Raw genomic sequence first — 14,383 nt, forward strand, 5'->3', positions numbered from 1 at the left:
AGGGTAGGGGAGGCCCCCCTGCAGTTCTAAGCTCCCAGAGGCTCAGAATTGGGGCTGATTCGTGTCTCTGGAGTCTCAGAGTAGGAGGGGAAAGAAGGGCTCACGTGTCTGGTGAATGAGTGAATGGAGGAAGAAATGAATGCATGGAGAAGGGGGGGTGGAAGGGGAAGGGGCACTCAGGATGTGGCCAGCAGCCCTTGTTGGCTAGAGCCAAGACCAGATTCAGGGAGGGAGGGAGGGAAGGGGGAGGGCAGGGTCGGCGGACAGTCTCCAGGGGTCACGGGGGACCCTTTGCCCACCAGCGCCCCCCAAGTCCCACGCTCTGCCAGCTCCTCACTCGCTGAGAGCCGGAGGAAACCGGGAAGGAAGATCCTGCTGAAACGGCTTACGGAGATGCCTGGGAGATGCCTGTCGGAGGCGATGCCTGTCGGAGGCGATGCCTGTCGGAGGCGTGGGGCCGCAGCTTCCGGAGGTCCTCGATGCTCTAAGCCAAATAGCCGCCCAGGCCGCAGAGGCCGTGGGGAGCGGTGCGCGCCCACGCGTGTGGGCTCAGGCCTTAGGCGCACCCTGGGCGTCCAGGGGGCCGGGCCAGCCCTCGGGGAGAGCCTGCCCAGCAAGCAGTTTCTCCTCGGGGAGAAGCAGCCGCGAGCCTGGATGCGGGGGCTCCGGGGCATTGCCCGGGACTCCACGACGCCAACCCTCGTGGCCCTTGGGGGCCCGGAGCTCCCCGACGCCCTAGTGGGTTTATCACGCACCTCGCCTGTGCGGACCCTGTGGGTGTAGCGCTGAGGACACGGGGATGGGAAGCACGGCCACCGTGCCCGCGACAGGCCGTGAGGAGAGCTCACAAATGGATCACCTGATAATAAACGGATCAAGCTGCCCGGGGCGCGGGGGGAGGACCCCACATAAAAATTTCATGTGCTCCCATCTGGGAGAGTACTTGGTATGTGGCAGACACAAATGCTGGGTAAGTCCTTCAATTTATCAATTTCCAGACCAACGTCCCAGTGGAGGATGCAAAGGCTCCCTTGAAACCAGAAACAAAACCCAAACAGGTTAGCTCAAGAGTGCCCGCGAGAGCCCCGGACCCTGGTGTGCCGTGGGGAGGAGGTGGCGGGGTGTCCCTAACTTCCTGGACGGGTAGGGAGGCCTGAAAGTGCCATAGGTGTGATTTGTTCAGGGTGGGGAGTGCGGGCAGGGGTGCGGCAGGGGCTGAGGGGAGAGGCTGGAGGAATCACTGGGCGTGCAGCCCTGCCTCCTGGGGACCTTTCCCGCCCACCGGCCCGGTGAAGAGCTGAGGCCGAGATGAAGGTCACGAGTGGACAGGGCCTGAGTCCCATGTTAAGAATTCACACACTGAGCCAACGGATCTTCACTCAACACCTGCTTTGCACTAGTTGCTACAGGTGGACCTTAGGGCCCAAAGGAGGGGACAGTAGGAAGGCGGAGCTGCAGCAGGAGGGGCAGTAGGAGCAGAGGAGGGGGCCGCCTACTGCAGGGGTGAGGGCACCGGGGCCAGGGGGCTTCCCCAGGAGGCTGCAGGCCAAGATCCAAAGGAGAGCCAGAGGCAGGCTTGGCGAGTGGGGCCCTGGTGGGCGGAGGGGGCGCCTAGGGCGAGCCTTATCCAGGGGTGAGGGTGCGCAGGCACCTGCGGGAGGACGGGCGTCACTGGGTCTCTAAGCGTTTGGTCTTCAGCCAGAGAGGTGGGGATCGGGCGCTGGGTGACGGGGGGCGAGGGGCCGAGGGCCTGTGCCGGAGCTGAGGGCTGGTAAATGCATCGTCACCGAAGTGGACGATTTGGCAACGGGCGCCCGGCCTCAGGCAGGTGTTTCCATACAAGGGCCGGGGATCCCAGCCTCCCGGGGGACCGGGTGTCCCCCCACCCCCACCCCCACCCGCAATTGCTTTCAGCTCTGGCTTCCGGGTGCTGGGGGGCCCCGCGTGGCTGCCCCGCCCCGCCCCTCCCCCACCCCGCCCCGCCCCCACCCCGCGGCCGCCCCGCCCCCACCCGCGGGCGTTCGGAGCTCCTCCGGCCACAGTGGGCGCGGCGGTGAGCACAGGCGGGGCGATGGCGGCGCGGGCGCTGGCGCTGGCGCTGGCGCTGGCGCTCTGGGGCTGGGCGCTGGGCCCGGCGGGGACCCTGGACGCCATGGGCCCCCACGCGGCCGTCCGTCTGGCCGAGCTGCTGACCCCGGAGGAGTGCGACCATTTCCAGTCGCTCCTGAAGACTCCGGAGCCGGACGTCGAGGCCGAGCTGGCCCGGCTCTCCGAGGACCGGCTGGCCCGCCCCCGGACACCGGGCCCCACGTCCGCGCCTCCCGGCGGGCGGTGGCGGTGGCGGTGGCTGCGGCGGGGGCGGGCGCGGGCGCGGCGGGCGGCGGCCGAGCCGGCGGGGGAGTCGGAGGGCTGCCGGCAGGCGCTGGCGGCCTGGCTGGTGGACGAGGCCTCGACCCTGCCTTGGGACCGCGTGGCCCGGGCCCTGCGGCGCAGCGGCCGCCCCGACGTGGCCCGGGAGCTGGGCAAGAACCTGCACCAGCAGGCGACGCTGCAGCTGCGCAAGTCCAGCCTGCGCGACCCGGGGCCGCCCGCCGGCCCCGGCCCCGGCCCCGGCCCCGGCCCCGGCCCCGCCCCTCGCCCGGCCTCAGGCCCCGCCCCCGGCCCCGGCCCCGCCCCCGCCCCGCGCCCCCGCCGCGCCGCGCTCCCGGAGCCGGACTGGGACGCGCTGCAGCTGATCGTGGAGCGCCTGCCGCAGGCCCCGTACGCGCGCAGTCCGGCGGGCTGGGTCGGGCCCCTGGCGCTCGGCCTGGCCACCGGCTTCGTGGGGGCGCTGGGCGCGGGGGCGCTGCTCATCCCGCTCACGCTGTGGCTCACGGGCGGCGACGGCCCCGGCCCCGGCCCCGGCCCCGACCCCGGGCCTCCCCGGCGCAGGCCGGCCCGGGCGCGCGGCGGGCGGGAGGCGAGGCCGCTGCTGCCTGCGGGGCCGCTCGAGCCGCCGCGGGCCTGGGCTGCACCGGGGCGCCGCGCCCCCTCGCCCCCGTGTCCCCGGCTGTGACCGGGAGCGCAGCCCGGCCGCGTGCGGCCTTCGCAGGGTCATAAACGTTGGAGATACACAAAGCGGGGAGCCGGCGTCGGTTTGTTGGAAGCGGCCGCATCGCCCGCGGGGCCGCCCGTGGGAGAGGGGGGCTGGGTGCCCGCGTACCGGGGCGCAGGCCGGCCCTCCCGCTCGCAGCTCGCGCCTCCGTCCCTCGCAGAAACTCGTGCACCGGCAGCTCGCGCTGAGTGAGCGCGGACTCTGCCAGGCCCGCGCCAAGGGGCCCCTGCGGTCTTTGGGGCCGAGGAAAGCCGGCGTGCACACCCCCCCCACCCCCCCCACCCCCGGTGCACGGGAAGAAACCGGCCACGTAGCTAGTGGCATAGGCGGGGCTTTGAACCGGAGCTGCCTGGGCCGAAAGCTGAACTCCACGGAGTGACCTGTGACCGGTGAGGCCAGACCAAGAGCAAGACGTGGAGCTGCAGTTCACCCCGAGGCCCGGCTGCAGTGTGCAGGGTGGCACAGCCAGCGTGTCCCCGCCTGCAGCGGCTGCTGCCTGCAAGCTGCTCTCCCCTTTCAGGCCAGACCTCCCGCAGGGGGCAGTGACCCCCACCCTACCCCAGCCCCAACCTGTCCCACCCACCTGGGAGGCTGGGGCCCCCCTGCCCATCCGGGGAGCCGGGCCTGGGTGAGCCCTCCGACTCCGTCCCCTGCCACAGGGAAGGCAAAGAGGACAGCTGTGGGGGTCTGGCCGGGTGGGAGAGCTCGGCTCCCCATGCACCCCGGGGGGTGGAGGGGCTTGGGTGTGAGAACAATGACAGAAAGACAGGCCAGTCCAAGAGGAGAGTTGAAAACAAGATTGACGTAACCCTTTATTGCAAATTCTAAAGTAAAAAGATGTACAGTACAAAGTAAAATTGAAATTTCAGACTATAAACTTCCAATCCACTTATGCATTCTCATTTCTCAAGCATTTCTGCCATTTCCGCGTAAACGGAACAGGGAACAAGTCGAGGGGGTGAGGGAAGGAGGAGATACAGCAAGGGGAAGAAATTAAGTGTCTAGAATAATCACAAACCCCAGAAGCAAGTGAAAGGAAAGACATTTTCTCGACCTGCTGTCCTGGTGATGAGAAGCGGGGGTGGTTGGAGCAGTGCAGTTTAAAATGGCTCTCAGAATAGCAGCATTTATGTACCATTTCATCTTCCTTAAGTCCAAATAATACTTGGCCCTTCCCTAGTGCCTTTGCCTCTGTATCTCAAAACACGTTACAAAACATTTAGTTAAAGCCTCACAACACCCCTGTGAGGTAGGTCAGTATTATTATCCCCATTTTACAGATGAGGAAACTGAGGCACAGAGAGGTTAAGTGACTTGCCCAAGGCCACACAGCGAGCCAGTGGTTGAGCTGGGGATGGAACACAGTTCTGTCCCTTTTCTGGAACCACTGGACCACGCTCCCCTTTACCTATATACATTCTTCACACACACACACCACACGTGCACACCCGCCCACCCCACCCCCACTTGGCCTCTATGTACAGCAAACAGCAGTGGGGGGCAGGGGCAGGGGTGCCTCAGGAGCGGTTCAGTGGAGGAAGTCTCGGTCGCCTGGGAAAGGGAATCCAAGGAAGCACGGAGCTGGGCCACAGGGCGGCCTCGGTGCACACCTTGGGCCCCTCCCGACCCAGACTTCCTCCTCCCTCCTGACGTCCCCCTGGCTGGCCAGTTGCAGCCGACTCTTTAGGGGGTGGGGGTACCTGAAAATGAACGAAGCTTTTTGCAAAACTTTGGGCAACATCTGAGAAAAGAAAGAGGCATCGTTACAGAAGATGCCCGGGACTCAAGTCACAAAGTCGCAAGCCATGGCAAGCTCCCCTCCGGCAGGCCTGGGGGCTGGGGCCCAGGGGAGGGGGGGGACTGACCTACCAGCCATCTCTCTCCGGAGCGGACTAGAGTGGGCACTTCGAAATCCTCCTGAGAGTGTTCCTGGACGGGAGATGCGGCCCAGAGCGGGTGTCCCCAAAGCAGGGCGGGGTTGGGGGAGTGGCGCCCCTCTCCCCTGCACGAACTGGCCGTGGGGGTGCGGCGGGCAGGGCCCAGCATTAGCTAGCAGAGTGGAGACTGGAGGCAGCGCGCTCGCCGAGCTTTGGGGCATCAGGATAGTTGTTTTTAGTTTTGTTTTTGTTTGTTTTTTAACATACTGGTGAAAAAGGCAGAAGTGAGGCCGCCGGGCTGGGTGGGCTGACGTCATCTCTGGGGGCGCTGCCAGGAGGACTGGTGAAGAGGGGGCTTCGTGGGCCCTGAAGCACTGGCCCGGGAGGGGGAAGGACGCCACGTGCAATGGGTGGGTGGGTGGGGGGCCCTGAGGGGCGGGGGATGTGGGGGGCAGGACCTTGCTTTTCTCTCCAATCTCTCCGCCTCGGCCACAACCTTGCGAGAGACCCTGATCTCTCTCCCTCCTGTTCCCCTCCTTCTCCCAAACGGGCTAAGGTCCCGATTCCCAGACCCCTCCCAGGACTCAAGAATCGGGAGAGTCAAGCAACAAACGGACACCAAGACAGGCTTCCCTTGTACGGTAAAAAGGGTCATTTTTATTTTGTTTCCTTTTGGCTTATAGTAGTGATGTACTTTTTTTTTTTTTTTAAAATCATGTCTCATTTAGAGCAGTGTTGGCCTCCATGCATTCACTAATACACTAATCTTCACTAGTGGTCTTTTACAAGTTTACATTGGTTGCGGCGGAAAAGAAAAGAACTTTGGGCACTGTCGTTCCAGGGGCTCTGACTGGGAGCTTCTGTTTACGTCTCCCCAGTCAACTTCTGATGCCAAAAGTGGCTCATCTAGAGAAGTGGGAGTAGGTCATGTTGACTCGGGATGGTTTTGCTGCTCTCGCCCTCTGCTTTAAGTCATGGAGTCTCCTCAGCCTCAGCAACAAGGAGGTTAAGGAAAGAAGAGGGGAAAGTGTTTTTCACACACAAACCAGCAACCGGGTCAGCTGCTGCTCAGTGGCTTTGGCTCTGCATTTTAAATTAACAGCATCACACGCGTCTTTTTGCTTTTTGTCCTTTGTTTAAAGGTGGATTGTGGAGTATAAATACTGCACCAAGGACCTGGCTACAAAAAATAAATATTTATATTATATTTATATATCTATATATATATATGTGCAGTGATACTGTGGCTGCTGCTGCTTTTTGATTGGCTTCGTTAATATTTGGCAAAGCGTTGCCACTTACCCACTCAGTGAAGGCGGACAAAAAACGTCGTCACTGATTCTTTCAGTTCAATGCCTGTTAACTGCGGGTGTAAACTGCTGGTGATGGTGTCATTTACTACCAAAGAAGTGTGGAGCAGGGCGGGTGAGTGAGCGTGAGCGAGCCAGTGGGTGGAGGGAGGCGGGTGAGGGAAAAGAAGGTAGGAAAAGTTAAAAAAAAAAAAAAATGTTGAAACATCAGATAGAGTAGGGGTGGCTTCTTCCCTATGAAGCTGGCTGATGGGTGTCAGATACCAAGGCCCATGTGTGTGCGACTGAGGAGATAGCTGCTGGGGGGCGGGGGGCGGAGGGGGAAGGTCAGATCTTAGAAAAACCTCATTAATATGCTCTAGTAGCTTAATGACATCACTAGCATGAGCACTTGGGGGTACCGAGCGGGATCTTATAGCTCTGTTGCCCATCTCAAGACCTAAGAACAATTATGAAGTTTAGCCAAATCTTGCATAGAAGTGGTTAGAATTTATTGCACATTGGAACAAAAATATATATTTTTTTGTTGTTTTGGAAAAGACCATTAGCAATAAAAAATTTTTTGTCTGTCTGTCTGGTTTGGGGATGTACATTGGCTGACAGCATCTAAGTTCTAAGAAGAAAGAAAAGTATAAAAAATAAAAATAAACATGACAATGGCATAAGCCAGAAGCCATTTCCTATTTAATAAGTTAATAATTTGTATTTACAAAAAGGCATGCCAATAAAATAAAATGATATATTACAGTATTTATAATTCTCTTAAAAAGAATAGCCACACATGTCAGCTTCTGTTTTGTGCTGTTTACGATGTAGCCTGTACATGTTACTATACATTCGTCCTAGCAGTTAGCAGGGTCACTGAGAGAAATGCTTTCCCAACCTGGTATCGGGTGTAGTACAAAAGTTCTACGGAGGAGGCCGCAGAAGCAGGCTTACAAGAGCTGGGCAGAGTTTCTGATGGTCCAACAAGATAGAAAGCTCTGCTTACTGCCTTGCTGTGGTTTGTTCTACGCAAAACTAGTCAGGTGGATGGTACGCTCACACCAAAGTGCTTCTACTGCAAGGCAGATTGGTGTGTCTGATTACGGGGTGCTCTTAGTCCCCCTCTAATTTATGGTTCAGGAAGAATTTATTTTGATTTGGTTTGCATGCTCAAGTCTCTCCTCGTTCCTAGTACAGACTTCCTGACACATCCAACTGCAGCATCTTGGCTTTGGGCTCTAGTCATCAGATGAGAACCCCCTGGACTACTGTCTTCCCTAAAGCGGGAGATGGATCGGAAGACACGGTGCTCCCCCCAAAGCCACCCTCCAATGACAATGGGCAGGTCGCTAAGCAGGCAGCACAACTGGGCTGAAAGGGAAATGTGCTGGGGGAAGCTGGAACGTCTTAAGAATTAATATTAAGTCGCTTTCTCATGAGCGTCAGTGCAATAAAGAAACCAGGTGGGCTTGGTTCAGAGGCGGCTCCATCTCTACCTCAGGTCCCACCAGTGACTATTTGTTCTATAACACACAAAAGAAACCACAGCCACAGCCCCAGTGCTGCTGCCCTCACCCACCGCTGTAGGTAAGGGAAGCCCTGCTTGGTGGAAAAATGAGATGGAGGCAAGAGGAATCATGCAGTGTGTGAGCTTGTGACAACCCCTCTGTAGAAGGGAGAGGCCTGTTCAGAAGATCTGCACCCCTCTCCAGCTGGAGCCAAGCCCGGAGAAAGCCACAGTGCAGAAGGACATGACACTGAATGAAGTGAGCACCCCAACCCCCAAGGAAAGTTTGTTTTAAGTTCCCCAAATTGCCCCCTAGAGATAACATGCCACTTTGAATAGCACTTTTATCTCTGCCCCAAATAAGTGTCAGTTCTCCAGTATGAAGGCTAAACGATCATCATAAATATTGCAATACAAATGAACTTTTTTTTTTGATTTTTTTGTTTTTAGCCCTAGGATTTGGTTTTACAGTGACATTATTAATACAAGCCATTCAAGATCAAAGTTTCCCCATGGAAGGGACACAGAGCAGCATTAAATATAGTTCATCTTTCAAAATGTGCAACAATGGCTGTATGTTAGAGATGTCTGTTAAACATATACACACAACGGATCCATCTGCTTGTTGGATTGGGTTTGTTTTTTGTTGTTGGTGGTGGTGGTCAATTGGTTGGTTATGTTTCCCTACCCAGAAGGTGTATGAAAGACTTCTAAGAATTCATAAGGAATTGCAGCGGGTATGGAACTCTTACCATTTTTTTTTCTCCAAATACAGTGAACGGTGCAGGGCTGGGTCCTGTCCAAAGGCTGACCCAGTGCAGGGGACAGGATTAGTAGTGTCCTGTGGTGTATGGTTCTCATGCATGACTTCTGATCACGGCATGCCATCATGCAAATCATTTCTACGCATTGAACGAGCACAATGTTTGGAATCGGCCTGAGCAAGTCCTCCTCAGCCTGAAGAAACCTGATTGTTTCCCCCACCCATCTCCAAACCACGTGAAGCCCATGTGGAGAAGATGCGGTTTATGTCAAAGAAACTGACAATTGAATGACACGGGCTAGATGTGAGTGTGAGTGTGTGTGTGTGTGTGTTTTCTTTTTGCTGCTTAGCTTAACTAATGTAAGAATGCAAATATAGTTTGCATGAACAAACAAACTTTTAAAGTGATGCTTTCTGCTTCTGAGAATCACCAAAATGAAAAAATAAAATCCATTTGGCTGCAACGGAAATATGCTGGTCCCGGCAGCCTCTCCTCTGGTTTTTGTATCCTGTTGGTTTTGTCCTAAGTTGCATTGACTGATGTGGAACATGCAGTAACCACCTGCCCAAGCATTAGAAAATCTGTGAGTCCAGGGAGCAGGGTCCTTGGCCCTTGGCAGGTCACTGCTCAAGATGCAACCGTGTTACATGGTAAGCAGACTACGTTTGGTATAGATCTTCAGGTTAAAGTGTCTCCACAGCTGTTCTGCATTGATAATATTCAGGAAGTTTGTAAACAATCTTTCACTTGCGAGTTTTACATCTGTACAATATTTGATTTTTGCTTTCCTCTAACACTTGGATTCTCTGACCTCTTTTTGTCTTTTGGCCCTTTCCCTTCTTCCTTCCTCCGCCCGTTGCTGTTTCTCCTTCTCAGGTTTAGTTACACTGTCATAGGACGGGAGGGAGGCTGTGGACGGGGTGCTCTCTTTTTTCTCCCGGTGTGTGCCTCCGTTCTCCAGCTTATTGGAAGTGGTCTTTTTGCAAATGAAGCCCCGCCTCGCTAAGTGTCCCCGGTAGGCGCGCTGTAGGACCACAGCCGACACCTCCTCCTGCTTGCGCCGCAGCGTGGTCGTGATCGGCTCGTAAGACACTTTGGAAGGATTGGATGCCACGAACCGCTCCTCCATCTGCTGCCGGAGGATGTCCAACTCCCCGCTATCTCCCAGGACCCGCTTGGTAAAGGCAAAAAGGATGTCCAAGCAGTGGATGCGATCCCCGCTGACCATTGGCAGATCCATGGCAATGAGCTCGATGGTGTTGGGCTTGGGCACTCGGAGAGGGTGCTCCAAGGCATCTGCAAAGTCTGCCAGCTTACAGTACTCGATGAACTGGGTGGCATCGGGGTCAAACTTCTCCCAGATCTCATAGAAGGTCTCAAAGTCGTCCTCACTCAGAGGGTCTGCACTTTCCTCTGTGGCTACACTGAAGTTCTCCAAGATGATGGCGATGTACATGTTCACGACGATTAGGAAGGAGATGATGATGTAGCTTACAAAGAAGAAGATGCCCACTGAGGGGTTCCCACAGTCTCCCTTGAAGCCACTCCCTGGGTGTTCCTTATCCAGACTGCAGTCAGGGGGGCGGTTTAGGATGGGCAGCAGCAGGCCATCCCAACCAGCCGAGGTTGTGATCTGAAACAGGCAGATCATGCTGTTGCCAAATGTCTCAAAGTTGAACATGTCATCTATGCCAGCCTCGTGCTTCACGTATGCGAAATTGGACATCCCAAAGATGGAGAAGATGAACATGACCAGGAAGAGCAGAAGGCCAATGTTGAACAGAGCAGGCAAGGACATCATTAAGGCAAAGAGCAGGGTACGAATCCCTTTGGCGCCTTTGATCAGACGCAAGATGCGCCCAATACGGGCCAATCGGATGACTCGGAATAGGGTTGGGGAAACAAAGTATTTCTCAATTATATCAGCCAGGAACATTCCTAAGAAGAGGACAGAAGAAGAAATGTTACTGAGACTGGAGACCCCTTTCTCTTAGGTCACCTGACACTGGAGCCCTTAAGTTCAAAGGACTTCATAGAATGAGTGCCTTGCCATTGAGTCTGAATTCTCATGAGGAAAAAAGAAAATCTCATGTTTCAAACATATGGAAAAGCAGAGAAAACAATAAAATAGACATCTATGCACCTAACATCCAGATTTAATAGATGCAAGTATTTTGCCAAATTTGCTTCCTCTCTTCAACCACAATCCGGGAGATGGTGCAGTATTATTCCAGTTTCTTCATAATTTTGCTACGTATGAATCCATAACTATCACAGATAGATAGTATGATAGCATCGTAGCATCCTATTATGTTGAAAGAATTATACTGTATCTATCTTGTTAGAGCAAGCTTTTTAGATCTCTAACTTAATTTTGAGACTTTGCATTATGTTTGTGAGATGGACCTCTGGTGTTAAAATAATTCTGGATTATTCATTTTTACGGCTGAACAGCATTCCATTTCACGAATAGGTCCTCGTTTATGTTTTCCCACTCAAGAACAAGTAGTTTTTCTCAGTTTTGTGCCTGTGTGACTTTCTGAGGTGTTACTGATTCTTCTCCAAAATGCTAGCGAATTTCCGTATCCACAAACAGTGAATGCGTGGTCCCAGCGCCACCCAGGACTTCGCGACCCTCTGGCTGTGGTGTCTTAGTTATTCCACTATGCCACTAATTTTCAAAGTATCTTCTTGCTGGCTCTGAAAAGACATTTTTGGTTTCTTATTGTCCCATGTCCCTACCCTGCCAAAATAGCCTAGAAAACCAGAGGGATCTCTCAGGAGTGGCTTTACCTCAGAGCTTCTAGATTTTGTGTTTAAAGCCATAAATCAGAAACAGCAGCAGCAGATGAAAATGTTAAGGCATAAGTAGGATAGAACAGTAGAGGGTGACCATGTAAAATCAGAGGGCCTTTTTCTGTTTCTGTTTATCTGGGGGTCCACCTTAGCCGGACCATTTGCCCTTAACACTGCAGAACAACTGTGGGAGCCCAATGAAGGGCCACGAAAGAGGACACGTAGAGGTTGGGACATGGTAGCTGAAGGGAAGACAACGGCATGCTCTCTTCCTTCAGTGCCTTCTCTTGCTGGTGAGGCCCTGACAAGACATGAGCTTCCACTGACAGGAAGGATTTACGTTGAATAAGGAAATATCTTTCAACCCTACTGATTCATAACAACTGGGGGTAGTGAACCGCAGAAAGTTATGCAATCCCCTTATTTGAGCTTTTTTCCCCTTTCATTTTCTTTCTTTCTTTTTTTTTAAAGATTTATTTATTTTAGAGAGGGAGAGACTCTCAAGCAGACTCCTCACTGAGCACAGAGCCCAACGCAGGGCTGGATGCAAGGCTTGATGTGGGGCTCGATCCTATGATCCTGAGATCATGACCTGAGTTGAGACCAAGAGTTGGAAGCTTAACTGAATGAGCCACCAGGTGCCCCAGTGAGCTTTTCAAGCTAGGACAAAACCTTAACTTTCAGAAAGGGATGAGATGCAGTTAAGTTCAGAGAGTAGGCTGGACAGCCTCTTAGGGCCTCTTCTGGAGTTAGAATTCCATGGAGTATTTGAACTTTCCAGAAAATCTCTACCTCAGCCACGACCCAAGATGAATTCTCAGCTCTCTTCTTTTTACATCTCAGTTAAGTCATAACCGGTGACTGTGAGAAGTCAGTCTACATTCCATGTCTGGTGGGCAAGTGAGGCTTCAGAGAGAAGATGCCAGAGTCAGGTTTTGTCTGATGAATGTGTACTTGTCCCCAGAGAAAAGGGGAGAAAGATGGGAAGACACCATTCCAGGTAGCAGGAACACTACGTAAGGGATCTTCTAGGAGGTTCCAGGGCTAGTTTTACCCTAACTCCTCTTAATTTAAAAAGATAATTTCTATACTTTTGTTTCTGAACAAGTGAATGACATTTAATAAAAACCCTAATCACCAAAAGCAAAATTGTTCTTCTGCTTTAATTTTGAGTACCATCTGAGAGTAGGGGGCATGGTCTGGTCTGCGGACTTTCCATTTCACTCAATGATGGGTGGGCAGGAAATGTTCAAGAACGGTGGACAGGGCAACACTGTCCAAACTGTGTTTTGTGGGAGGTTAGGGTGTGGATTTGAGACCAGGGGCTGGACTTGAACCCCTGCTCACTTGCTTACTAGCCTCATGTCTTGGTCACTGCTCTGTGCCTCAGTTCCTCGTGAGGACTACAGGAATTGAAACTAGTAAAACACTCAGAATGGTGACTGGCACATAGTATATTTCATTAAAACATGAGATACCATTATTATTACTTGTCAAAAGGGTGCTGTGGTCAAAAAAAGATACGATGGTGTGTCCAACTATTCTTTACTGTAGGAATTCCAAGAACCTTCCACAGGCTAATGTGCTCTGTGACTCTCCAAAGGGAAATTCCATGTACGGTGTTGCCCAAAGTAATTTCATCATGGTGCTCTTTTCTTGAGGGAGATATACATTAGTGTTCTATGTATCAACACACTTTCAGATGTGCTGCTCCAGAGGATAGAACCAGGGGAGGGGAGGACCAGCTGCCTTCCGTAGCCCCGGCTCACCACCTTGCTCAGCCAGCCGGGCCACTGGCTCTGGGGCTGGTTCCTGCCAGGCTCAGGGACGCTCCCCCTGCCAGCTCACGTCAGTTAAATCTACCTGGAACTAAGCCAGTGTTTCACCATTTGAGACGCCTTTTAGGAAGGCAAGGAAATGTTCTGGGAGGCCAATCGATACGCCAGCATTTCCTCTGCCTGCCATGCCTTTAGGTTGAAGCCCCTCCCATGCCTTTAGGTTGAAGCAAAATGTCACACAGTTGCCGTTAAGATCCAGCCTGAGCTCTGCCTCTGCCACCTTCTAGTTGGGTGACCTTAGACATACAGAAGATGAAAAAATAGCCTGCTTCCTGGGCTGTCATAAGGATCAAATGAGACCATGCCAGTGAAGAAACTCTCAAACTATGCCTGACACACAGTAAAACCTCAGTCAAATGAGCACTGCTATCCCCACCAGAAGGTTCTTTGAGCATTTTCACTAGCGTCCAACCTACCAATCTCTTACAATTCCTTTCCCCATGTTCTACTGCTATTGTAGCCATAGTTACCTTCCCTGTTAACTTTAAACTTCTTGAAAGCAAGAGCCAAATCTGTATCATTTCCCTCCCTTCAACCAGGGTATTTATAATCCAAGCCAACTATGAACACTTAGTAGAAACTCACTGGCCACATAACCTACTGGTGGGCCCACAGGATGACTTAGAGGCACACGGGCATCAGCCGTGAGAGTCATGGGCCTGCACTTCACGCCCACCGAACCGGCTGCTCTCCTAGGAATCTCGTGCTCAAGGCCAGTCAGGTGCCCTGCGTCTTCCCCCGCCCGTCCCACTTACCCACAATGGAGAGGATGACTACCACGAAGTCAAAGATGTTCCAGCCAATGGTGAAGTAGTAGTGCCTCAAGGCAAACATTTTGAGCACACACTCACAGGTGAAAAAGATGACGAAGACCAGGTTAATCCAGTAGAGAATGTTTTCCATCTGTTTGCTCTGCGTGTCTGTCTCCACCATCATTGTCACCATGTTAAGGCAGATGAGCATCATGATAACAATATCAAAGGCTTGTTGAGTGACAAAATCAAAGATGATTCCTTGGATTTTGTTCTGGAGGCAGGGGAAGGGGGAGGAAAGAAAGATACAAGCGCATTCCTGAGAGCCTCTCCGAGCAGAGCACACCGTGGAAGCTGCCATCCTGTTAACCGCTACTCGCCTTTCTTTCCCGTGACCCTGGCCAGCTCAGCTTTATCCCGCTGCTCCGGCAGGATATCAGGAGCACGGACAGACCCCGGC

At 53.6% G+C, this 14,383-nt stretch overlaps 2 protein-coding genes across 6 annotated transcripts in view; one reads left to right on the forward strand and one right to left on the reverse strand.

Annotated features, from left to right (window-relative positions):
* Positions 1-2,047: 2,047 nt before the first annotated feature.
* TMDD1 (transmembrane and death domain 1) lies at positions 2,048-4,185 on the forward strand. Its single transcript, XM_049102408.1, has 2 exons — positions 2,048-2,573; positions 2,649-4,185. The coding sequence occupies exons 1-2, from the start codon at positions 2,072-2,074 to the stop codon at positions 3,053-3,055; spliced, it is 909 nt and encodes a 302-aa protein (XP_048958365.1). The 5' UTR covers positions 2,048-2,071; the 3' UTR covers positions 3,056-4,185.
* Positions 3,877-14,383, reverse strand: part of SCN8A (sodium voltage-gated channel alpha subunit 8) — a 178,051-nt gene continuing 167,544 nt past the window's right edge. For all 5 annotated transcript variants that reach the window (XM_049102407.1, XM_049102405.1, XM_049102406.1 and 2 more), the window contains exons 26-27: positions 13,927-14,197; positions 3,877-10,475 (exon numbers count right to left, since the gene is read on the reverse strand). In XM_049102407.1, coding sequence (XP_048958364.1) covers positions 9,328-10,475; positions 13,927-14,197 — 1,419 coding nt within the window. In that variant the 3' untranslated portion in view covers positions 3,877-9,327. The remainder of the gene's footprint in view (positions 10,476-13,926; positions 14,198-14,383) is intronic.

Source organism: Canis lupus, chromosome 27 (genome assembly GCF_003254725.2).
Source record: "Canis lupus dingo isolate Sandy chromosome 27, ASM325472v2, whole genome shotgun sequence".
Classification (NCBI taxonomy): Eukaryota; Metazoa; Chordata; class Mammalia; order Carnivora; family Canidae; genus Canis; species Canis lupus.